We start from the raw sequence: 24,995 nt of genomic DNA on the forward strand, positions 1-24,995 counted from the left end.
ACTGAATTCATGCTCTTTCCAGTAAGCAAATGCTTCTTCATGAATATTTCTTAAGAAATACTGCAGGGTGGGAAGGAGGGAGACGCAAGAGGGAAGAGATATGGGAACATGTGTATATGTATAGCTGATTCACTTTGTTATAAAGCGGAAGCTAGCACACCATTGTAAAGCAATTATACCCCAATAAAAATGTTAAAAAAATACTGCATTTTATATATATATTTATATATATATATATATATATATATATATATATATATATATATATATATATATGTTCAGATTAGCTTTACCTCATAGAGTGCAGCCAGCCAGGATGATCCTAGACAAAGGACTTAGGCCTACTGATGAACCACAACATGAGACAAAATACTTAGACAAATATATAATGACATTAATTCCTCCATTTAGCATGTGGTATTTGCTTTGATTTTATTAAGAAAATTGATTGTTACCCACAAAAATAAACAATAAATTCATTTATTTGAGGCCATAGACTAAACATATTGAGTTTGACTTGGTTTAATAGCAAAAGATTATTTCAAATTTTAGTAAACTATAAATTACCTCTAACAATTTACGATACGGCTGAAATGAAAAAAGACAACAATGGGAGTGGGGAACAGGGTATTGGGGAGAGAATAGGGAATGATAGGGAGGAAGCAGTAGGCAGTCCCCCAAACCTTAGTTTAACACTTCATCTAATAAACTGAAGATTGCTTGAACTACAGATTAACTTGTTTCATGTTAGATTTTTAAAATAGGGTAAAGATTTAAAATAGGCTACTTAAAAGCCCCCTAATATTCATATAATCTCAAAATCACCCAGTGGTCTTGACTCCCAAAGTGAATGGATACATCCCCAAACCCAGTCATGGTGAGGGCAATATTTCCTTGGATGCTTCTATCTATTCTAGCACCAGTGGTTTATTTTTCCATAGGCCTATGATCTCTAACATGTCAGCAGCCTGGTCCAGTCCCTCATCTCCACCCACGTGGATAATGGCAACAGCTGCCTGGCTGGTTCTATTTGACTTCAGTTCCTCCATCCTCTAATGCAAACTTCATACCTTTCATTCATTCATTCATTCATTCAATCAATGGGTAACTTTCAACCATTCATTCAATGGTTGTGTATTCTTCTTCCAGTTTCTCACTCTTGTTCACACACATCCCTTCTGCCAGGTGTCTTTACTGGGTTGTACTGCCATGTCTTTGCTCACGTTCCTTATCCCCAAACCCGTGCTTTTCCTGGAATGCCCTCCTCTTTTTTATCTATTTAAGCTCTACTTACCTTAAAGGCTTAACTCAAGCCTACCTTTTCCATGAAGGCTTCCCAAATTACTCAATCTCTTTGAATTTACACCTCTTATGCAGCAGAATGAGGATCATGATTTAGTTCTTTTTACCATGTCTTCTGTTGTTCTGTCCTTGCTTTATGAATTAGACTTGTCCTACCCACCTTTACTAGGAAGTCATTTCTGATCTATATGCTATTCCTCTGGGCTCTCATAGCTCTCTGTGCTTACTGCTAACATAACTCACACTGTGCTATGATCACTATTGACTTGAAGACAGTGCCTAAGTCAACTAGCTTCCAACAAGTGCCTAGGTCTTAAAAAACAAGAAGGGAAATGTCAAAACCACAGTAATGGACTCCTACTTCTGGCAGCACGGAGAAGAAAAAGGGCTCTCCCATTAGAATACAACTGGATCCTGGATAAATTCCAGCAAACATAATGTTTAGCACATCGCTGTCCTCATCAGAAAGTAGAAGAGATCACTAGAGGAAGGAAAAATAACATTGAGCTGAAACCTTATGAAGGATGAGTAACGTGCAGTAGGAGAAGCTGGCTTGCCTTGGGGACAAATGCCAGTATCATTATTGTGAACAGAGGCTAAGCCCTGGACCTGGCCAAAGCAGGGGAGAAAACCTGGGACTCCTGAATTAAATGGGGACCCTTTTTTCTTTTTTAAAGATAGATTTTATTTTATTTTATTTTATTTTTGGCTGCGTTGGGTCTCCGTTGCTGCGTGTGGGCTTTCTGTAGTTGCGGCAAGTAGGGGCTACTCTTCGTTGTGGTGTGCAGGCTTCTTATAGCTTCTCTTGTTGTGGAGCTCGGGCTCTAGGCGCGCGGGCTTCAGTAGCTGTGGCATGCAGGCTCAGTAGTTGTGGCTTGCGGGCTTAGTTGTTCCGCAGCATGTGGGATCTTCCCGGACCAGGGCTCGAACCCGTGTCCCCTGCATTGGCAGGCAAATTCTTAACCACTGCACCACCAGGGAAGCCCAAATTGGGACTCTTGAAGGGGCTAACACAGTCCCAGGTAAGGAGCACCCTTTGTCTCCTGGCAGAAACAAATGCATATCCTCTCTGGAGGAAAGTACACCCAATTTAGGCCTACTGGATTCCCTTAGATTAAGGAATCTTAATCTAAGATTAAGAGCTCAAAATAGGACCTCAAAATACTAAAATACAAAATATACAAGGAAATAAACTGCCATGGGCAGGAGTCAGCAGAAAACAAAACAACAGATTTAGACATCCAAGATAAGTTACAGAATATAAAATAACACTCCCAACAAACGTCAAAGAATTGGTATCATAGAGACCACATTTTCTAAGCACAAGTGATTAAACTGAAAATCAGTATCAAAAAGATAAAATTTTAAATATCCAGATTTTGGAAATTTATAAAACTTTTCTAAATCATGAATCAAAAAAGTCATAAAGGTAATTTAAATATTCTTAGAACTAAGTAATAATTTAAATACTTTAAACAGAAAAATTTGGAGAATATAGGGAAGTGGGTCTTTCAAAATTTATAATAGGAAAAAGACAGCTTGAAAATTAATTAGATAAAAATTAAGATTAAAATTAAGATGTTGTAAAAGAACCTAACATTAAATCTAAAGAAAGCAGAAGGAAATACTATAGATAAGATTCATAATTAATGAAGTGGAAAACAAATATATAAGGCAGAGGATCAACAAAGCCCAAAGTGGCAGCTAAAATCAGACAAGTAAAATAAATGTCTGGTGTAGTTGGCCAAGGGGGGAAAAAAGAAGATGCAAGTAAACAGAAGAAATGAAAAGGAGGACACAACTACCCAGGGAGCAGAGGCAAAAAGGAACATGGAATAAATTTCATTAAAAAAAAATGACATAAAACGCTCAAAATTCTAGAAAAACATTTTACCTAAATTGACTCAAGAAGAAATAGAAAGCCCAAATAGCCTATAATTATTAAAGAAATTAAATCAATAGTTAAAATATTTCCCACAAAGAAATGCCAGGTTCAGAGGGCTTACCAAGTAAGTTTTATCAAAATTTCAAGGGACAGTTCATTTCAATCTGATGTAAACCCTTCTAGAGAATGAGACAAGAGGGAACAGTCTCCAACTCAGAGGGTGTACAGACCAAAGGAACCATCTTAGAAATCTTACTAAAAACAAAGGCACTGGGACTTCCCTGGTGGCACAGTGGTTAAGAATCTGCCTGCCAATGCAGGGGACACAGGTTTGACCCCTGGTCCAGGAAGATCCCACTTGCCACGGAGCAACTAAGCCCGTGCGCCACAACTACTGAGACTGTGCTCTAGAGCCCGTGAGCCACAACTACTGAGGCCGTGTGCCACAACTACTGAAGCCCGCGTGCCTAGAGCCCATGCTCCTCAACGCCACCGCAATGAGAAGCCCGTGCACTGCAACGAAGAGTAGCCCCTGCTCACCACAACTAGAGGAAGCCTGCACGCAGCAATGAAGACCCAACATGGCCAAAAAATAAATAAATAAATAAAAATAAAGACAAAGGCACTAACCTGTACAAGAATGTTAGTAGCAGCATCATTTGTAACAGCAAAAAACTGGGAACAACCCAAATGTCCACTGATAGGTGGATGGGTAAATTGTGGTTTATGCACTTGAAATATTACATGGATAAAAATGAACAAATAATAGCTATCTACAACAACATGGATGAATCTTAGAAATAATGTTAAGTGAAATAAACAAGCAAACCACAGTGGAGTATTAGGGAATAAAATTTTGTAAAGCTAAAAAGCAAAACTGAACAATACATTTTTAAAGAATATATACATATATGGAAATATATATATATATATATATATATATATATATATATATATATATGGCAGGTAATTAATAAACACGAAATTAAGGATAGTGGTTACCTCTAGGGAGAAGCAGAAGGATAGGACAGGGTAAGAACACAAGAAATTCAATGGTATTTCTAATGTTTTAATGTACAAATTGGGTGATGGGTCATTTAATTATTATGCTTCATAATTTATCCATTTTAAATATATTCTTTATAGATATCAAACATTACATATTATAATTTTTAAAAATCTGCAATTGTGGAAATAAATGAACAAATGAATGAAGGCTCCCTGAAAGAAAACTGAGAATCCCTGACAGAAGCTACCCTATGCAGAAGACACAGTAGGTCCTCAAGTAATTTCAGCTGGTTTACTGCTTTTTCCAAATACATACCTGGATTCCCTTCCTACTGGTGCTCCCTGATATGTGCAGCTACCCCTTCCATACACATAGCCTAAGCCCCACAATCCTGGCTAAGTCCTGACACGTACATGACAAGAGACTGACACCTGGTGGATACAGAATGAATTTAATAAAACGACTAGGGAGTAAATCTTGCACTCTGCATGGTGAAAGAGGCAGTAGGGTGGGGAACAGGGAAGCAGGAATGAGGAGAAACCTAAAATTTGGAAACAGGAAAAGGAAGGATATCCATCTCTGAGATGTAAAGAAAGGGGACTGTCATCTAAACGAGACTAAAGAGATAGTCCCTAAAGAAGAATGATTTCCCTCTCATTCCTTCTGAGACTGGAACAAGAGGAAAGAGATTATAGCTGCAGTAAGGAAAATGCAAGACTATTTGGAAAAGAGGAAGCAGGTATAGCTGGTCTCAGCCTAGCAAGCTAAAACCACAGGTACTTCATAGCAGTGGCTAGGTGTCAGCTGTCTCCCCAGGAACTCCCCACTCCCAGTTTCCATTTAGGGATCTATGTGATTCTAAGGAGGCTGATCCTGCCCATTTTTCAAAAGGTACAGTCCATGATGTAGAATAAATAAGCAAACTAGCATTTACCAAACTCCTGGCCACAGTGATTGGTTAGGGGCAGGCATGTGACCCAGGCTGGCCTAACCAGAGTGAATCTTAGGGCTTTTGCTACGATTCCTGGCACAAAGATGCCCTCTCTTTCTGGCTGGACATAAATGAGGAAAACGTGTAATCCTAGGAGTGCTGGCAGCCATGAGGTGGACCAGGCTTGATCCTACAGAAGGTAGAACAGCAGGGGAAGAAAATCAATCACGGATTTAGAGACATACTGAGCCACTGGATCAGCTTTACCTGGAGCCAGCACTACCTCTGGACTTTCCAGTCACATGAGCCAATACATTTTTATTTTTAAGCCAGTTTGAGTTAGGTTTTCTATGATTTAAAATGGAAAGATGCCTATCCTATACATTCATCATACTCCATCCCTATATTTCCACAGGATAGCACAGGGATCCAGGTAAGATGGTCAGTACAGATTTATTAGTGACTCTAAAGCCAAGGGTATTGAGCTGGAAAGGTAAGAGGCAAGAACCAGGCACTATGCAAGACAGGGTGCCTCAGCTGTCTATACAGAAGAGAATGAAGAGCCAAGTGAGAAGCAAGTGCAAAGAAGGGCCTCTACTAGGCAGACAGGTAGAGTTAACGTAGCACTCTTCCCCACATACCTATCATGGGGGTGTTGCTTTGGGGTCTTTTCACTCATGGGGTAAGGAGCTTTGAAGCACATGCCCCTTTAAGTCTTTATTACCCTGTGCTGCAGTGTCTACCTCTCCCTTGACCAAATGAAGAGCCTCCTTTTGGCTTCTACTGCCCTTGATGACACTCACTTTCGGGGTGACAGGAGGAATTTTATCTTCTGCTTCTTTGGCATGCCGGGAACTGGGGCCCCTTCCTCCTCTGGAAACAGCACCATCCGCCTGACCTTGGGCAAGCATCTCCTTCTCAGCCTCTCCCATTGGCCCTGGCCGCTCTGACCCTCCAGCTGAGTTGCCTTGCCCTCCAGAGGCCCACGTCTCCAGTGGTAACCTTGAGGACTGGGCAGAGTCCACAGCAGCTGCTGACTTGTCAGGGGTAGAATTCCTTTCCCTACTTCCACCTGATTTTTTTCGAGGGCGCCCCCGTTTTCTTTTGGCATCACTTCCTGTATCCTCTATATCCTGCTTCGTTGCTTTAGCTGGTGGGTCCTGCCCACTGGCCTCACTCACAGGTACTTCAGCTGTCCTCTTCACACCCTTGTCATGGGGTCCCGGGTCACCACCTATGCCCACTTCCCTGTTCTCTGTGCCCCTCGGCTGAGTGAGCCCCCCAGGTGGAGCTTGCCCAGGCCCAGGCCCAGGTCCAGGTCCAGGCAAAGCAGGAACAGTTGGTAAGATCATGTTAATGATCGGCACAGCTGCTTGGGGTCCCCCAGCTCTAGGGGGCAGAGGCAGTGTAGCCATTTTCAGAGTGCTTGAAGAAAGCTTGGGGGCCAGGACGGGTGGAGAGACTCGGATTGGTGGAATAAGCGAGCGAGGGGCCCGAGGGAGAAGCAGAGGCAGCCGGGCCACTAGGGCATTAACCTGTGGGTTATTGGCTGCTGGCGCTGGGCTCTCCACTACACTCTTCTTTCGCTCTCCGCGTGCTGGGAGGCCAGCCCCAGCCCGGGGGTCCAGCTCCTTAGGAGGCTAAAAAGTAAAGAGAAGAACACAAAAAGTGGGAAGACTGGACAGCGGAGGAAGTACAGACACAGGAGGTGAGAAAGTACTGGACCCACTGGGTGAAGGATATACTAAACCCCCAACCCAGGGGAGCCAGGTCAAGGGCATCAACTTCCTCACCTGGGCCTGTCTCTCTGGTCTCTTATGGGCTCCGCCCTCCAGATTCTCTACACCATTCTTGGATTTAGATGACCGTTCCCGAGGGGCATGTTCATCCTCTTCTGCAGAGGTGCCAGAAAAGGTAACAAGGTGAGGAGGAAACAGAATGGAGGAGGGAGGCGATTCTGATTGACTGACTGGTAGAGGCAGGGGAAAGAAGGTGGTCTAAGGTATGTCCTAGAAGGCTCTCTAGGAATAGAAGGCAAATCCAAGGTGTCTCTATCCTAGGATGTGGGAGGGCCTTTGAGGTTGAAAGTGGCTGAGGGTTTCTCAGAACATAAGAGGGGGTCCACTCACCAGCAAGCCCCATAGCCTTGAGCACATTGGCGTGTGCAGATCGGGCAGAGATGAGATGCTGCTGTAGCAGGAAGCGGGCGACCTCAACGATGGAACTGAAGGACCGTTTCAGGATTCGCTCTGCCCAGTCACAGGTCAAGGCACAGGCTGCTTCAACCAGTTCATCTCGAGGTGCTGGGGTTACTTCTGGGCCCATTTCTGGCTGCAGTGGGGAAGGACACGCCCAATCACACTCTGAACAAAGGACCCTCCACCCCTCTCAGACACAGTGTTGACCATAAGTAAGACCAGACTAGGGATGGGAGTAGCCTCTATCAACCCATCCCAGAAACCCACAAATTCTCTCCCTCCTCTGCCTCAGCTGTAGGGTAGGCAGAAGGGCATGTCCTATATACCCAGAAACTGTGTGCAGAATGACCTAGGCTGTGTCAGGCCTCAAAACATCTCCCAAAGTCCTCTGACTTCTACCTTGGAGAGAAGAGTGCAGTTGGAGGGTTGTTACTTACACTCTCAGAGCCCTTTAGGTCAAGTCCGGGCAAGGGCGGCATAGACACCAAGGTCTTCCTTCGTATGCCACTGTAACAATATCTGACGTTTAAGTTAAGGGGCAACCAACACATGGGGGTCTCCAAGCCCCTTAGAAAGGTTGGGCTGTTTCCAGTCCTGTCCCTTCACATACTAAGTTTTCCTCCCCAGGTCCTCTAGCACAACCTCTCCAGTCAAGGATACTTGGACTGGCCCCGGCCACCAAGCCTTCGGGCTTTGATGTCAGGGAAGATCTCTCTGATGATTTTGCCAAAGTTGGCTGTGCTGAGTGGGCGGCAACAGGCGAGACTCTCACAGTACTTCCTGAGTGCGTGGGGGACAGAGTGGGAAGATACTCAGAGAAGGAGGTTTGGGAGTGGGTTCAGAGGGTCCCTGGGGATGAAGGTTGGGAAACCCTTTAAGAAGTCAGGCTCTATCAAGGCAGGGAGCTCTTCAGGGATGAGGGGGTAGTCCTGTGCCCACCATCCCACCCACCCCCCATCCACCCACCGATAGGCATCATAAACACTTTGTTTTGGCAGGCAGGTGTCAGTATGCTCTTCTAGGTGGTTGCGGATCCACCTATAAGCATACATGTACTCCTCATTGCTGAGTGTACTTGGCTCTGAGCTGCAAGAGAAGTAAAAGAGACAAGTATTACTAACATCCCAACAGTTGCCCTGGTTCTATCCAGATTATCACCTCAGTAGTGCTGGACTGAATCAGTTCATCCAGAATCCACCTTTCCCTGGTAAACCAAGGCAGGTGAGGGACTTTTCTTCCCCACTAAGGATACTGTTATGAGGATTCCTATTCACCCTGCCCCTTTTTAGGGAGCCTTTCTTTAAGAATCAGAACCTCTGGGCTTCCCTGGTGGCGCAGTGGTTGAGGGTCCGCCTGCCGATGCAGGGGACACGGGTTCATGCCCCGGTCCGGGAGGATCCCACATGCCGCGGAGCGGCTGGGCCCGTGAGCCATGGCCGCTGAGCCTGCGCGTCCGGAGCCTGTGCTCCGCAACGGGAGAGGCCGCAACAGTGAGAGGCTCGCGTACCGCAAAAAAAAAAAAAAAAGAATCAGAACCTCTGATATCTAAAATTCTAGCACCAAACCTACCTTTTGTCTCCAGTACTGGGCCCTGAGGGGAGCTGAAGGTAGAGATACAGCTTGTCGTTGTCTGAGAATTTCTGTACATCTTGCTGAGGTAGGGAGGAACAGAGGCAGGAGAAATAATAAGGCCAAGAAGGACCCAAGGTAGGACCCTCTGATCCTCACTAAAAAGTTCAGCTGACGTAGTGACTGGCAGGCTGACAAAGGACCTTAGAAATGATTTGAGGCTGTGCGTTCACTCTGCCCTGAGGAGCCCTTAGGGGCTACCAAGGTGAGAAGGGGAGCGGAGGGGACCACCTCTGATTTTATTTCTATTGGGCTTCTACACAAGAGGTCACAGAGGTGAAGTGAGATGCTCCAGGTCAAAGTGATAGCAAGTTGCAAGGCCAATTATCTTCTGACAGGGTAGACAACACTGACTCGCATAAACCTTTCTTACCCATATCCTCACCATCCTCATCTCCCACCAATTCTGTCTCCCTGTTGCCCTCTTCCCCAGAATACTCACCAGGATTCCCTCTACTTTGTTCTGCACGGCCTTGCTGTGGAGAAGAGGAGAAAGCTGGAGGTCATACACAAGATTTTTCCCCATCCCTATGTCTGACTGCCAGGGAGAGGACGAGGTCTGAAAAGCCTAGCAGGTGCTCAAGTACTGCTACCATGATGAAGAATCTCCCCTGGTCAGATGCACTTGCTTGGGAGGGGGAGATCATCTACAGAGGAAGTGAAGTGCTACAGGGATCTATCCCCAGGTCCGGAACGAGGTTTAGAGGTGGTGATGAGTACTTACGAAATGGTACCTCGGAGCCTCTGAAGGAGGGTGGTGGGTTCCCCTGCCTCAGCACTACCTGAGGGGGCCCTTCCCCCAGTCTTTGGGCTCTTAGCATCAGGTTCATCTTCTGCCATCCCGGCATGAGGGCTGGAGTTGGGAGAAGACAGGACAAGAAGATTTAACTCCCCCCCACCCCGCCCCAAGGCCCCAGGGCACTCCTCATCTCTCTACCCAGGAAGATAGAAAAACAGAAAGAAAGCCTCCAAATTTCCCCAGTGGTCTTTTTCTAAAACTCGCCTTCTCCAAAAATTAGAAATTATTCCATTACTTCTCCAGGGCCATATATACCCAGAGATCTTTGCCATCTCCATTCTATCTGCCCCACCTTTCTGCAGTCTCCTAAATGTGGAAAACTGTAAAGGAAGAGATAGGGGCGATTGGGAATCCACGTTAGAAAGAAAATTTCATTTCTGCCTCTGACCCCATACTGCCCTCCTTCCCCTCAAAAACAACAATAACAACCACAAGACAAAGTTGTTTAATTCTCTAATATGCTCCTCACCACTGAATTTGCCTGGGAGGTCAGAAAGGATACGAACATTTTCTGCCCTTCCAGGCTTGGAAAAAACTGGGCCCAAGTTCTCATTACTTAATCTCGCCACGGCTTCCCCCGCAGCTCCCCCTCCCCACGTCGCCGGCCCCTACGTCATCTCCCTCAACATCCCATCCTGATGCGCGCCCCCACCTCCCTCCCTTCCCCCTCCATTCAATCCCGCGTTGCTGCAAAGTGAGGGGTTCAGGGTAGCGGAACTCCTGGGCTGGGCGTAGGAAACCCGGTTGGGGGAATGGGGTCCCAGATTCGGGGCACGTGCACATGGGTGAAGAAGCAGTTGAAAATACAGCCAAAATCTTTTTCTGCTCTCCTCCCAACTCATATTGCGCCCTCCCTACCTTTGAATAGTCGCCTTCCAACACAAGCAACAATAAAGGTAAGGGAGAAAGAGAAACTACCTCGCAGCCACCTTCACTCCAGCCCAGCCCCACGGTCCTGGCCCAGCGGGCTCGTGCGTTGCTTTATTTTCTTTTTTCTGAATGGCTGGAACAGCCCCGATCTGCCTAGATACTCGGACGGCCTGTTCTACCATTGGTTGTTGCTGCCACCCGGAGACAGAAGGCGCCGGGCTCGCACCGGCGGCAGCTAAAGTCTGCCTGGTAACAGAATCTGATTGGTCAATAGGGGAGGGAAAATCCAAAGTTGGTCTTATTTGAGTCAAGAGGGGGAAGTCCGGGTTAGGTTTCGGTTAAAACTGGGGTCGGTTGGGACTGCCGGTCCCAAGAGGTTCTTCTCTTAAAGGGACCGCAGGACGAAAGACCGGGTGCTCGCCTCCTTCTGGAGCTTTCTTTGCTTTTGCTTTCTCCTTCCGTGTTTCAGTTTTGCCTTCGGTCGTCAGAGCTACAGGAAGAAAAGATTCAATGGATGATAAAATAACTAGAAAATTATAGGTAGTAGTGATGGAAGTTCGCTGTAAGCTCACATTATCCCCTTTTGATGAAAAGCAAGTTGAACCATTCCCCCCAGCCCTCACCAGCCAACACGCATGAAGACACTCACAAGAAACCTGCAAACACAGGCTCACATTCCTCATTGATAGAGGCCGCCAAACCTCAGTAGCTGTACCACGTTAAGCTAAAGTGCCCGTAGTGTTCCTAGGTTTCCCGAGTGTACTTTATCTCCTTCCAAAGAGTTGCTAATGCCTTTGCATCCCCAAAGTTAGGCAGTCAGTGAACATTGGAATTCTGACTAACTTCCCCAGGGGGGTGCTGGATGCCCACATGAATTTTTTCTCCTCAGAGAACATTGTACTGAAAGGTCAAGGGTTCTTCACTCTCTTAGTTAAGGCTTTTTAAGGTCATGAATCAGATGAAAGCAATGAACCCTCTGCCATGAAAAATGCAGGAACAGACCACGCGGTGCATCTAATTTCAGAGGTCACAGACTCAAGGGTAACCACCCTTTGAATGGAGTACAGTATTTTGTTTTGCACAGCAGATATGTTACACCCAAAACTATCAGTATATTTATAGTCCTGACTTATAGTTCTCCAGTCTCATCGTCATTGTGCTTTTGTAAAGAGGACAGCAGTGTTGCCTGATTTCATGACCATCGCCCTTTGCAGCTTCCATTTCCCTACTACCAGCTTCTGTGGGTAGCGGGGGAACCCAGAGGATCGCAGAGTTGGGGAAATAAGGATATACTGGCAGGAAGGTTTTCTAATAACAGCTAAAATTTATTTGTTAACTGTGTGCCAGATACCAGACCAAATGCTAAACACCTCGGTTTGAAGTAGGAACTATTATTGCCTCCATTTTATAGACAAGGAAACAGATTTGGAGAGGTGAAGGGACTTGTCCACAGTTACACTGTTAATTAGTGCTGGAATCAGGATCCAAAGTCAGACAGTCTGCCTTCGGAGCCCATTCTCTCTCTCTTTTTTTAAAATAAATTTATTTACTTTATTTATTTATTTTTGGCTGGGTTGGGTCTTCTTTGCTGCGAGCTGCTGTGCGCGGGCTTTCTCTAGTTGCGTTGAGCGGGGGCTACTCTTTGTTGTGGTGCGCAGGCTTCTTATTGTGGTGGCTTCTCTTGTTGCAGAGCACGGGCTTTAGGGGCACGGGCTTCAGTAATTGCAGCACGTGGGCTCAGTAGTTGTGGCTCGTGGGCTCTAGAGCGCAGGCTCAGTAGTTGTGGCACACGGGCTTAGTTGTTCCGTGGGATGTGGGATCTTCCCGGACCAGGGCTTGAACCCGTGTCCCCTGCATTGGCAGGTGGATTCTTAACAGCTGCACCACGAGGGAAGTCCCAGAGCCCATTCTCTTGAACACTGCTCTAGACTGCATAGATTTGCAGGTGCTCAGATACAAATATGGGTATAGACTGATGGAAAGATACCCCAAACACCACTGTTTGGTATGAAGGGGAATATAGAGCACTTTAACTGGAAAAAGAATTTGGGGTAAATTATGCTGGCTTAGGAATTTGCAGGTGGCAGAGAATAAGTGGAAGCTTTAGCAAAGGGAGAAAAAGTATCATAGCTATGTAAGGGAGATTATTTTGACAGCACTGTAGAAAGGTGAGGTTGAGTGGGGAGGCTGGGGAGGTTAGAGATGGGAAAAACAGGCAACTGACTATTCATTTACACCAGGTGTTATGCTAAGAGCTGGGGATACAGAGCTGAATAACGTACAATGGTCCTTGCCCTGAGAAGTAACAATAAAAATTGCCTGATAAGCATCATCATAACAGCAAATATTTATATAGAGCTTAACATGTGCTGAGGATTGTTCTAAGGGCCTCGCATATGTTACATTTTTATCTTGTAGCAACTCTATCAGATAGGATAATCATCTGATAGATTATCCCCATTTTACAGATAAGGAGACTGAGGCATTGAGAGATTAATAATTTGCCCAAGTTTACACAGTTAGTGATGGAGTTAGGATCTGAACTGGGCTGCCTGGATTCAGAATTTGTTCTTAGGTGCTATTATACATTGCCTACTAATACATATTTTTAAAATTTATTTATTTATTTGTTTTTGACTGCATTGGGTCTTTGTTGCTGTGCATGGGCTTTCTCTAGTTGCGACGAGTGGGGGCTACTCTTCTGTCGATATGTTCAAATCAGTATCAGCAAGGTCCACACATTGCATTGCATTTGGTTTTGGTTGATGTTTCTTAAATCTTTCTAATCTATACGCTCTCTCTCTCTCTCTCAATTTATTTGTTGAGGAAACTGGTCATTTGCTCTATAGAATTTCCCACATTCTGCATTTTTATGATTTCACCTTTATAGTGTTTTTAGGATTTTAAAACTTGTTCTTCTGTCTCCTGTATTTCCTGTAAACTGATTGTGAGCTCTGCAGGCTTCATCAGATTAATTTTGGCTTTTTGGCAAGAATACTTCATAGGTGGTGCTGTGTACTTCCTATTACGTCACAGGAGGAACTCTTTTCGTGACGTAAAGATTGAATAGTGTATTCAGGTTTGGTCGCCTGATCTATCCATTATGAAGCACCATTTCAGTCTTTCATTGAATGGTTTTAGCAGCCACTGATGATCATTGCCTGGATCCAATTGTCATTAGAGGTTACAAATTGGTACTATCCAAATTCTGTCACTCCTTCTGAATTTACTAGCTGAAATTCTTTGTTGTTTGGTTGGTTGGTTGTTTTTTTCGTTTTGTGTTTGCGTCAGGTTGGGGGGGCTTTGGGGTTGTGGGCATCGATTTAGGGGCAGTGGTTGATGTCCCGGGGAATGACAGAACATGGAATCCAGCTCCCACAGGCTCTCACACATTGGGGGAGCTAATGCCTACCCCTCCACACAGGGCCGGATCCCCGGGGCCTAACCACCTGGGGTGCTGGCGTGGTGACTCACCAGGACCATGCATTCCTGTCTACTAGCTGAAATTTTGTAAAGGACTTTTCCTCATCAACTATTTGCTTGTCCCAAGGCAAATTCTTTCTGAAGAAGTTTGGTTATTGAAAAGGACAGGGTAGAAACCTAGGATAGACTTCTGTTAAGACCCAGTAAATCCCAAGGCTCCCTGTAATTTAATCATCTTTTATAGTCACTTATTCATTAAGGCACACTATGTGCTACTATCCAAGCTGGGTATTGGGAGGAAGCAGGGATTTTCAATATAATGTGACATATGTTCATGCTGAGGTAAAGTGCAGGAGGCCCCTAACCTGGAGCTGTCAGGGAAGAAGGGCTTTCCCAGGGAAATGGCAACCTGGCCCAGATGGCAGGTAAGGCAGCAGGAGGGAATTGGACTCGAGTTGAGGTAGATGTTTCAGGGAGCATGTTTAAAGACCTCAAAGGGAAAGAAAGTGTAATACATTCTTGGGGGAGGCCTGGCCATCTCGGGGGTCTTAGACTACTCCAGTGTTTAAAACAAAGACACCTTTGCGGAAGACTGAAAAGAATGTAGATTAATACCTGAATGTTACTTGGTACTGTCTTGGGTAGAGAGTAAAGAAGTCAATAGAATTACTGCTTGGGGGCTTCCCTGGTGGGGCAGTGGTTAAGAATCTGCCTGCCAATGCAGGGGACATGGGTTCAAGCCCTGGTCCGGGAAGATCCCACATGCCATGGAGCAACTAAGCCCGTGCTCCACAACTATGGAGCCTGTGCTCTAAGGCCCGCGAGCCACAACTACTGAGCCCACATGCCACAACTACTGGAGCCCGTGCGCCTAGAGCCCACGCTCCGAAACAAGAGAAGCCACCGCAATGAGAAGCCTGCGCATGGCAGCGAAGAGTAGCCCCTGCTCACCGCGACTAGAGAAAGCCCGCGTGCAGCGACGAAGACCCAACACAGCCAAAAATAAATAAATAAAAATTAAAAAAAATTATCTTAGAATTACTGCTTGGCTGCTGTCTCTTAGGTTCCTGAAACTTCCATCCCATTCCTCTTATAAACAACTAAAGACTTACTGCAGAGAAAGGAGGCATCTCTGATTTGGGCAAGGTTCTAAAACACTGTCCAGGTGAGGAAACAAGAACGCCAGGGCCTAGTGTGTTGGGTTGGTTACCTTGACGTTCCCAGCCCTCCTGCCCCATCGTGTTCCTGTCTTCCAGGTAGGAGGTGACACACCTAACCTCCTCAGAACAGTGTGTTCAACTGATGGCATCATCTACGTCAGGGGCCTAAGGTATCTCCTGTGTGTGAGGGGGCACATTACATCCTCCTGGGGGTGGTGGGTGAGATTTTAGGTTCATTAAAAGAAAGCACGAATTAAAAAACAAAAAAAAAGTTTAGGAACACTGATTGACAGCTTCCTTCCTGTCAGCTTTCCTTGTGACGACCACCTCCATAATCTTCAGGTTCTGTCTGGCCATAAAAGTGAGATTCTGGCGCCCTTAGCATCGTGCTGTGATCACTGGTATGAACTAGTCATCATAACCATCCCACACCCTGGTCCTCTTCAGGACTTTCCCGTGCAAGATACAGAGGGTCGGCAGAGGAGGAGTCATAGGCCCGGTGCCCCCAAAGACAAGGGGATCTCAGGAAAAGGTTCACCAGTTTATATCTTAGTGAAATAATTTCCAAGAGCTCAGTGAGCAGCTCGCAGCAGTGGTGGGTAGCTAGAGACACGGCTCAATTCGTTTCAACAGCCTGAGTTTGGCTTTGGGAGGACAAGCTGCCGAGGGTCGGGGACTGAGAGAGCAGAGCGAAGCCGGTTCCCTCCAGAAGTGAGGGCGCAGGGTGTGGAGTGGGGCTATAGAAGGAGTGGACTTCAGAGCCAGATGTCAGAGCTGCAGTCGCCCCCAGGGTAGCGGAGCTCATGGGCCAGGGCTGGGCCGAGGGGCTCCTTCCCAAAGTCTACCAGGAAGTTGGGGTTCAACTTCAGCCCTCCCTTTACTGTGTCTACATCGATCTGCAACATCACAGAGCCTTCCCTGGTAGAAACAGGAGGGAGAAGAAAGAGGTCAGAGGGGGTCCGTCCCCTTCCCCCAAGAATTAGGTAAGTGTGAGGGCAGGGAGAGGGGTTCCCCAGGAGGCCGCAGAGTCTGGAAGCGGAGCCAAGGAGTCTTCAGAAAGCCAAACCCCTCTGGGAGGGGAGGGCTGGGAGGGGAGCCCAGGCTGTCCACTTCTTACCTGATGAGATCAGGGTAAAACTGCTTGTCCCAGGCACTGTACAGCGACGTGGTGACGTACAGACGCTTCCCATCCAGGCTAAGCTGGATCATCTGAGGGCCTCCGGCCACTTGTTTCCCCTTAGGAAAACCAGGGGTCAGACCCCAGGGTTACATACAGATCCTAGGCGGGAATCAGTGGCACCACCCAAACCCCAAGGACATGCTCAGCCGCTGCCCAGCCCCCTCCCCCATACTTCTCCAGCACAGATCTGAGGGGCCCACGAGCACGCGGAGAGATCCTCACCTTGACCACCAGGGGCTCTGGCTGGGATTTTAGCTCCTGGTCCTCCAGCACCTGCACGGGGCCTCCCTTAACAATGCTGCCCCCGAGGAAGAGCTGGGTGGGGAGGTGCACAGCATAAAGGAGGACAGTGGTGGGAGGTTAGGACATTGCAGGAAGAGAGCCCCACTCCCTCACGTTCCCCGCGTCTAGCCACGATTCCCCGTGGTCCCGGCCTGAACCATCCCTCAGCCCCCATCTTTGCTTTTCCTGCACCTCCCTTATCATGCCCCAGCCAGTTCATACCCTCCACCTCATGCCCAGACTTCTACCTCCTCCCTCCTTTCCTCTCCATCCTGCTAGGACCCACCTGTCCCGTGAGGCGGGGCCTCTGCGGGTCAGAGATGTCATACTGCCGCAGATCCCCATGCAGCCAGTTGCTGAAGTAGAGGAAGCGGTCGTCCAGGGACAGCAGGATGTCAGTGATCAGGCCTGGGTGGGGGGTTGCAGTTCAGAGGCACCTTAAGATTCTTGTTCCCCAGCCTGAGAATCAACCTTCCGATTCCCACACTCCCCTGAGCACTCACCTGGCATTTCAGGCAGCATCCAGCCCTTCACTTTCTTGGGGGGCACCTGGATCACCTTCTCCACTGACCAAGTACCTCCCTGCGTTGGGGTCAAGAGGCAGAGAGGTGAGCCTGTCAGAGCTGGGCAATGAGTGTCAGATCTGGGTCTCGCCAAGGCATACTGTCTACAGGGAGAGAGTAGATGCAGGGCCTTCTTGCCACTAGGGTCTAACCCCCATGCAAACCCCTTGAGGCAGGGATCATGTCTGCTTCACCACTGTATTCCCAGCACCTAACACAGTGCCTGACTCATAAATATTTTTTGAATGAATGAATAAATAAATATAGCCAGTTAGGGCTTAGGGAGAAATTAGCCTAGGACTGAGAGGAGGCAGGCAGGGCAGGTGGCCTTGTTTTTTATTCCTGGGAAGTCTGGGTTGGTGGAGCCAGGCAGAGGAGGCCTGGGTCACTCCTAGGGAGAAGGGAGCGTCATGGCTATGGCAGCTGGGCAGAGTGCTGACAGGACTGCCAGGAGGAGAGGGCTAGAGTGCACGTCACCTCATTCTTATAGAAGCGCTGGATGTTGGAGCTGAGGGCACAGCCCACGAAGCCCTGATCAGCGGCCGGGTTGTGCAGGAAGCGGACCTCCAGGGGGATGAGGCCGTCCTGTAGAGTCAGGGTCTGCACCATCTCATGGCGCTGCCAGTCCCACACATGTAAGTGGTTCCCATACAGCCCTGGGGTGGGGATGCAGCCGGAAGATGGAATCAGGATCAGGGCGGGAGGGCATGGGCCAAGGCTGGGGCACAGCACAGGGGAGAAGGTTGAAAGATGGGCTGGATTATCAGAAGGACACTTGAGTAGTCAGAGCACTCAGCACATCCTGTATCATCACCGCAAGAGTCTGGGGTCCACAAGAGGGAAGTAAGAGGGCTGGAGAGTAGGGGTTTGGAATAGAGAGCAGGGGTTCGTGTGACCAGGCTCCTGCCAGCCCACGGGGAGTGGGGGATTCTCACCCGCCTCAACATCAGCGGGGTTGAAGCCATCTCGTAAGACGTTGGGAGCTGCCCATTCAGTGCTGACCATGACATTGTGTCGAGGCTGGTACCAGAAGTCATAGCCCATAGGCGCGGCACCTCCAGGCCGCTCCCACGTGCCCTTCACCTCAAATGTCTCTCCATCCAGCAGCACAAAACCCCCTGAGCAGGGAAGGAAGTAGGGTGGTAGGTAGAGTTGGTGGAGGTGCGACCCGCACCCAGCCCTCACCCCCAAGGCCTGTCCAAGAGGCTCCAAGCCCATTGCCTGGTGCCCCTCCTCCCACTGAGTTTGCCTGATCCTTAAATTCAGGAGCTGAATTTGGATACCTGTCCAAAGGGTCCCACCCAGAGGGCCGGGTAAGAAGTGGGGACTTACTCTGATGCCCCTACCTCCCATCAAGTTCATCCCTCTCCCAGACCACAGGGTAAATTTTTCCTCCCTTGAGCCAAGACCTTCTGGGACTCTATACCCTGTGCTTCCTTTGCCTAGCCTCCTACTTTCAGGGTAGAGTTCCTGCCAGAGTCTAGACTCCATTCTGCTCACTCACTCCATTTTTTTTTAGAGAGAAAATTATATTTATCTGTAATTCCACATGAATGCCCACTATGTTTTTCCCCAGCTGAATATGTCATGACACCTTGCCACTTCTTTGCAAATGTAAACAGATGTCTACTCCTAAGTGTTCTTAAATCTAGGAATGTCATGCATCCCATCTCCTGGAAAAAGCACTTAAATAGAGTCTAATGCAGTCACCTTAACTGGATGACCTTAACTGATACTTCACTCCAAGCCCTTGGATGGGGAGTTCTGGTGAAATACGTAAGGCCGGGAGAGAAGCAGCACAGCATGATGATTAGGACATAGATTCTGGAGCCACGTTGCTGGGTTTGAGTTCCAGCTCTGTGACTTAACAGCTGGCTGACTTTGGGTAAATTACTTAGCCAGTCTGTGCCCCAGCTTCCTAATCTGTAACACAGGGATCACAGTAGCATCTATCTCATAGGTTGTGTCTGGCACATAGTAGACATTTTATGTGAAAGCTCTGATCATACCATAAATGAGAAAGTGGCTGTGACAATTAAGGATCTCAAGGACTGTGAGATTTGCTCATGAACTCACGAAGGCCGATATTAAATGCACGTGTTTTCTGGGGCCATGTCTGTACTTGCTCACGTTTCCCACGGCAGACAGTTCTGACTATAACTTGTACGTGAATTCATCATTTAAGGTTCACCTTCATAAAAATAATTGAAACAACTGAAGTTACTTGACTATAGTTTAAATATTGGATGAGACCCTGCCTTCTGGTTCTCCCTGGAAGGTCATTCCATCCCTCCCTCAGTTTGGGATCTGCTTCCCTCACAGATGTGCCTACAATGCTGGCAGGTACCTTTGCCATTGCCCTTGGGGTCTCCCAAGGAACTGATCATCACGTCCCCACTGGCCAGGCAGTGGGTGGTGTGGAGGTAGCCCAGGTCACACTTGGCATGGATGTCCTTGGGCTCAACAACCTGGAAAGGGTAAGGAATGGCATCAGAATCTTACAGGGCCAGGAGTCCCCATTCCTCACTCCTCTCCTCCCACACTTCTATCTACTGACCCTACCCTCTTTTCCTCTGAAACATAGACACAATTTTCCCTGCAGGAATACAGGAAAGACTGAGTCTGCAGAGCAGCAGGGGCATCACAGAGACTGATAACTCCCCAGCAGAAAACATGGACTTCTCTCACCCTGCCTGTCTTGAGGGCACTCACAGCCCTTTGAGACCATAAGCTCCTCCCAGGCTGGGAGGACGCCAGTGTCAACTTTGTATCACCAGCGTCCAGCAGTGAGTGCCTGGCACAAAGAAGGCACTCAACAAAGTGTTGAAAGGAAGGATCAGAGGCTCCCGCCTAAGGAAAGCCCTGGGCTCCTAACTGGCTGGGGCAGAAATGGCTCCTTCTCCAGCTCGGAGTGAAAAACGAGAGCCTCCTTCCTCCCCTGTGGTGCCCCTGGGTGATGATGACCCAGCACACCTGGTAACTCTCCTCCAAAGTCTAGCCCCACTCGCTGCTGTTGAGCCCCAACCCTGCACAAGAGCTGGAGGGAGCTGCTTTAGGGGCGGCTTCCTTGCCCACAGGCTGCCCTGGGTGGCGGGCACATTAGGGGCCCAGAGCCGGCTAGGGCAGAAGACGTGCCTTGTGCAGTCTCGGAGCACGGGGCTCGGTGCCCACATCCACCACATAAATTCGGGAGGAGATGAGACTGGGCAGCAGCAGCTTGGTGCGCGACTTGGTGCTGTCCCCGAAGCAGCTGCTGCAGGTGTTCCATCCTGAGTGATGCAGCTCGTCCTTCAGGTGGGGCATGGGCAGCCGGTGGATGACCTAGGATAGGAGAGCGGGCAGGGGTGGTGCTCACCCAGACCACGCTTCTGCGCGCTTACGGAGAAGGGGCCCTCTGGACCCATTTCATCCCGGTAGCACAGCACAGACTTCATTTTCAGCACTGCCCTCGCCCATGGGTGGTGGGGGGGGTGCCCTTGTGCAGTGAACAGCCTGAACAACCATACCCAGGGAGGGTGAAGAAAGATGGAGCAGGGAAAGGGCACTGCCAGGGCCAGGGCTAGAGGAGGGGTCTGAGGGTCCTCTGGTGCCCAAGCCCCACCTCACCTGGCAGTACTGGGGAGACTTGGGGTCAACGTCCACAGTGGCCAGATAATCCGGGGCCTCAGTGTTCGTGTTTCGGTAGACACAGGGCAGGTAGACAATCTCCTCCCTGGGTCCTAGAGGGTAGAAAGCAGGTGGTGGGGTGGGCAGGGTGGGGACGAGGCCCGGGGCAAGGCAGGGTGTGTGTCAGCAGTGGAATCGGTAGCAGGCACTGGCTTGCCTACTCCTGGGGGTGCTGGCTCTCAGTCTTCCCACACTTACCTTTCATGGCCTCCAGAGGTGAAGGGTAGCCAGGTCCACACTTCCCGCATTTCGTAGCTGTGGAAACAATGGGGCATGCTGGCTGCACCGCGCTCTGGAGGATGAAGGCTCCTTCCTCACATGCTGCAACCCGAGCCCCCCAAACCCCCGGCCGCCACTGGCCAAGGCAGGGGCACTGTCTCAGGTCCCCTCCAGACCCTCAAAACCCTGATGAGTGTGTGGGGATGGCGGGAAGAGCTGCAGAGCTATGACCTGAAGGTGCACAGACCCTTGAGCAGGACCCAGGGGAGGCAGGAGAAGGGTGAGTGCAGGGGAGGCGGTGTGGTGCAGTGGTTATGACATTGACTTGGGCCCCAATCCCAGCTGGTCACTGACTAGCCACGGGAGCTTAGGCAAATCACCTAACCCCCCTGGCCTCAGTTTCCACATCATCTGTAAAAAGAAGGTAATAAGAAGACCACATGGGCTTTTATGAGAAAGAAACAAGAAGCTGCAGTCAAGTGTGCAGCTCTGTACTTGCCCGGTAGGAGCCCGTAAACCCTGGCTGTTCGTGAGGAATAGCCATCAGGGAGTGACGGTGGTGCCCGTTCAGCTCCTTTCACTGAAAGGTATCTAAACCAGGAGCTGGAACACTTCCTGCTTCCCTCCCCTCTGGGTCCTGACCCCAGGCTGCTGGCCAGAGCCTGGGTTATATAACCAAGGGTCTGGTAAGGGAGAGGAGGCTGAAGTTCAAGGCTGCAGGACGGATACTAACTGAATGTCCTTAGACCAGTTTCTACCCCTGGGTGGGCCCCATCCACTTACTCTATCTGTAAAGCAAGTTGTTTGGCCCAACCCTGGAAAGCTCAGAGGCCCACCCACCAGAGCTGTAGGAAGTGGCCCTCCTTGTCCCCTGAAGTCTGGCAAGAGAAGCCAGTACGTGGATGTACGGGACCAAAGTCAGGAACCAAAGTCAGTCGCTGAGAAGGAGGGCTGCCACCAGGCGTTAAGCATCAGGATTTGCGGCCTAACCAGGAGGAAAGGCTGAGGAATAAACAGAGGGAGCTGTAGGCCAAAAGAAATCCTGGAGTGGAGTTCACAGGACTTGACACTGCCTCCCTGCCTGGTCCCATGGCCAGTCCGGCTACTGGCCCAGAATCGAGCCTCCACTGGTGTCTGGGCTCAGGCACTCAGCCAGGGAGCCAGGTCCCCCTACTTGCAGCGGCCAAGTGACTTAGGAGGCTGAGAGGCAGCAACAGCATTTTTGAGTCCAGAAGCGTGGTGTCAAGGTCCAGGTGTGACATCTACTCTCTCCATTTTCTCCCCTTTGTTCACCTAAAAGGGGTAATAATATCTTACCTTCTTCTCTAAGTGGCTATGAAGGCCCAATAAGACAAAGTATTCAGAAGTACTTTTATTAAGTGAGAGGTGTTGTATAAATATGAGTAGCGCCGTGCCAGAAATCCCAGGCAGTGCCTGGTGCCCAGAGAGAGGGCTGGGGCTGGGATGGGACACGGTGAGGTCCAGTCCAAAGGAATTAAGGAGACTTGTTCTGCTATACGACCAAGCTGTGTCAGGGTTTGGTACAGGAGGTGAGGCGGAGGGGAAGGAGATTCAAAACTCCGAGACATCAAGACAGAGATGCAAAATCTGCAAAACCAGAAACTGAGAGAGAAGTAAAGGTATGAAAGAGGCGTGTGAAGGAGGTACTGCCCCTCAGCACCATCTCCCCGTCCCACACGCTAACTGCCGCATCCCGTACAGCATTTCTGAGAGTCAGGGTCAGGCCCTGCGTGCCACTCGGGCCCCACTGAGCATCAGTCCTCTTTCTGGGGGAACATTCCCCCTGTCTTAAGCATCTCAAGCAAGATCTCTGAACACCTTTGGGGTTGAGATGAGCCCAGGGAAAGCTCATTGGGTTTTCCCAAGGCCAGGCTGGTTTGTTGGGCATTCTGCCAGAAAAGACCCAGATCCACAGGGGGCAAGGACCTCAGTACTCCCAGCCAGACGCAGACTCTTCCTCAGCCTGACATCCAGGAGTCCATGGATGGGGGAGTTGGAGGACTTGGCGGACTGAGAGGGTGGGACGCACTGAAACAGCCCCTCTCCCACCGCGAGAGAGGGGGGCTCCCTGATTTCCCTCCCAAAGTGATTGGTGGGGCAGGGTAGCTAAAGAGCAACCTGGTCACAGAGGCCTGGGTTCCCTACTCCCTGCAGTAAGAAGTTGGCTTAGGGCTGAAATCAGGGTTGTCTGTCTCCTATGGCAACAGACAGAGAGATAGAGCTCCTCCTAAGTACCCCTATCCTTATTTTCTCAGCTGCAGAAAGGCTCCCTGGCCGCAGGCTGCAGCTGGGGAGCGGCGGGGTGGGGGGCAGCCCAAAGTCACCCTTCCCAGCAGTCCCTCTGCCTTCCTTCCCAGACGCCTCCAGCACTTCGGCGAAGCTGGGAAATGCAGGGGTGGGGGTGGGGCGGGGCCGGTGGAGCGGAGCCTGGCGCTCCCTCTCCTAACCAGCTCCCCCTCCAGGTTTTCTGTCACTTTCTGCGGGGCGGGCCATTGGTGGGCAGCGACGGTTGTCAGAAGCCCCCCTCCTTACCCATGCTGCTTGCTGGTGCGCTTTGCTCCCGACGGGTCTGCCAGGAGTGCACAGAGACGGAGGGCTGTGCTGGTGTCCGAGGCAGGCTACGCGGGGAAGGGGCAAAGGGACGGAATTTATACCACCAACTGGGGGTGGGCGGGGAAGGGGGAGGGCCCGGCCGCCGCCCGGAGTGGATGATGGATAGCTCCTGGGCAGGGCGCTCTCAAATGGCCTGGGCGGTTGTGTTTGAGTTACTGGCTGTGTGCTTGTATGTGTGTACAAGTGTGTGTGCGCAGGTGCCTGTGCATGTGCAGATATATGCTGTGCCTGCGCACGTTTCTCTTTAGTGGAGTGGGTGCCTGGGCATGTGCGTTTGTGTGTGCTTGCTCCTGTGTACCTGGGTGTTTCCTGTGTGTGTACTTTTATGCATGTGCCTGCATGAGTGTGTATCTGTGTCTGTGTGCCTGTGTGAGGGTGCTTGTGTGTAAAAACCTGTGCTTGTGTATGTATGTGTGCCTGTGCATGTCGGTGTGTTCCTGAGTGCGTGCCTGCCAGAATATTTATGCCTGTGAGGGCATGTGCATGTGTGCCTGTGTGTGTGTGTGTGTGTGTGTGTGTGTGTGTTTGCGTGAGCGTGTATGTGCCAAGTTCCTGGGTCTCTAAATGCTCATCTCTGTACTTGGACCTGTCTCTTGGCATTTAGGGGCACCGAGGGCTGTGGGCCCATTTGCTCCTGCAACCACAGCCAGGGTCAGCCTTCTCCTAAGACTGCTTTCTTATTCCAGACAACCATGTTCCCCAAGGACTGCTCACCCATGTCTTCCTGCCAGGGCAGGGTCGTGTGTCCAGGTTCCACTTTCTCCAGACCCATCCTTTTGAGCTTTGAAGTGGAAGGAAAGTTGGCAGTGCCATTATTACCCTCTACTACCCTTATAAACCTCAGAAGGTGAAAGTGCAATGCCTCCCCCTCTTCTCCCAGCCTGGTGCCTCAATAGCTCCCCAGGGCAGGGTAGCAGGGCCCAAGGGTAGCCCAGCCTGATGCCGCTGTCCCTAGCTGACCCTGACAAGCCATAAAACTCAGGTTCTCCATCTATCCAGGAGAGAGTCCTCCACCTGGAGGATTCCATGACTGCTGAGCCTGCTCATATAGTGTCCCAGCCTCTCAGGCAAATGACAGCTACTTGCTGAAGAGCTGAGGCAGGGTTGAGGCCTGATCCCTTTAACTTTCTCTGGGGCTGCCGTCATCCAGGGAGCGAGGGTTTAGAGAGCTGGACAAGGGGACCCACACAAATTGCTCTCCATCTTGAAGCCGAGGGTCCCCTCTTTCCTCAAAGTTGGCCACCT

The 24,995-nt window shown here is 49.4% G+C and overlaps 2 protein-coding genes across 7 annotated transcripts; both read right to left on the bottom strand.

Annotated features, from left to right (window-relative positions):
• Positions 1-425: 425 nt before the first annotated feature.
• RFX5 (regulatory factor X5) lies at positions 426-10,824 on the bottom strand. Of its 4 annotated transcripts, none has more exons than XM_060029826.1 (11): positions 10,672-10,824; positions 9,679-9,807; positions 9,397-9,430; positions 8,895-8,977; positions 8,292-8,411; positions 7,986-8,105; positions 7,763-7,844; positions 7,257-7,458; positions 6,921-7,021; positions 6,663-6,767; positions 426-1,783 (listed from the first exon to the last, which is right to left on the bottom strand). In XM_060029826.1, the coding sequence occupies exons 1-11, from the start codon at positions 10,803-10,805 to the stop codon at positions 1,781-1,783; spliced, it is 1,113 nt and encodes a 370-aa protein (XP_059885809.1). In that variant the 5' UTR covers positions 10,806-10,824; the 3' UTR covers positions 426-1,780. The 4 variants fall into 4 exon arrangements, with proteins under 4 accessions (XP_059885809.1, XP_059885801.1, XP_059885783.1 ...); XM_060029818.1 differs by lacking the exon at positions 426-1,783 and adding an exon at positions 2,029-2,241; XM_060029800.1 differs by lacking the exon at positions 426-1,783 and having other exon boundaries at positions 4,147-6,767.
• Positions 10,825-11,007: 183 nt separating this feature from the next.
• On the bottom strand, positions 11,008-23,746 carry SELENBP1 (selenium binding protein 1). Of its 3 annotated transcripts, none has more exons than XM_060029855.1 (12): positions 23,670-23,746; positions 21,096-21,152; positions 20,838-20,950; positions 20,367-20,552; positions 19,579-19,699; positions 18,167-18,349; positions 17,709-17,887; positions 17,172-17,250; positions 16,955-17,076; positions 16,609-16,701; positions 16,324-16,442; positions 11,008-11,113 (listed from the first exon to the last, which is right to left on the bottom strand). In XM_060029855.1, the coding sequence occupies exons 1-12, from the start codon at positions 23,671-23,673 to the stop codon at positions 11,089-11,091; spliced, it is 1,281 nt and encodes a 426-aa protein (XP_059885838.1). In that variant the 5' UTR covers positions 23,674-23,746; the 3' UTR covers positions 11,008-11,088. The 3 variants fall into 3 exon arrangements, with proteins under 3 accessions (XP_059885838.1, XP_059885819.1, XP_059885829.1); XM_060029836.1 differs by lacking the exon at positions 11,008-11,113 and adding an exon at positions 12,460-16,124; XM_060029846.1 differs by lacking the exons at positions 11,008-11,113; positions 23,670-23,746 and adding exons at positions 12,460-16,124; positions 21,900-21,922.
• Positions 23,747-24,995: the final 1,249 nt, after the last annotated feature.

This window comes from Delphinus delphis, chromosome 1 (genome assembly GCF_949987515.2).
Source record: "Delphinus delphis chromosome 1, mDelDel1.2, whole genome shotgun sequence".
NCBI classification, from domain to species: domain Eukaryota; kingdom Metazoa; phylum Chordata; class Mammalia; order Artiodactyla; family Delphinidae; genus Delphinus; species Delphinus delphis.

Excerpts from the sequence above, each read along its gene's own strand:
- RFX5 (XM_060029800.1), bottom strand. The coding sequence starts at position 10,805 with ATGGTAGAACAGGCCGTCCGAGTATCTAGGCAGATCGGGGCTGTTCCA. Across the intron at positions 8,106-8,291 it reads AGTGTTTATGATGCCTATCG|GAAGTACTGTGAGAGTCTCG; the intron begins GTGGGTGGATGG and ends CCACGCACTCAG. Across the intron at positions 6,768-6,920 it reads GACCAGAGAGACAGGCCCAG|CCTCCTAAGGAGCTGGACCC; the intron begins GTGAGGAAGTTG and ends TTTACTTTTTAG.
- SELENBP1 (XM_060029836.1), bottom strand. Across the intron at positions 20,951-21,095 it reads ACCTCTGGAGGCCATGAAAG|GACCCAGGGAGGAGATTGTC; the intron begins GTAAGTGTGGGA and ends TCTACCCTCTAG. Across the intron at positions 17,888-18,166 it reads CCCCGCTGATGTTGAGGCGG|GGCTGTATGGGAACCACTTA; the intron begins GTGAGAATCCCC and ends TCCCCACCCCAG.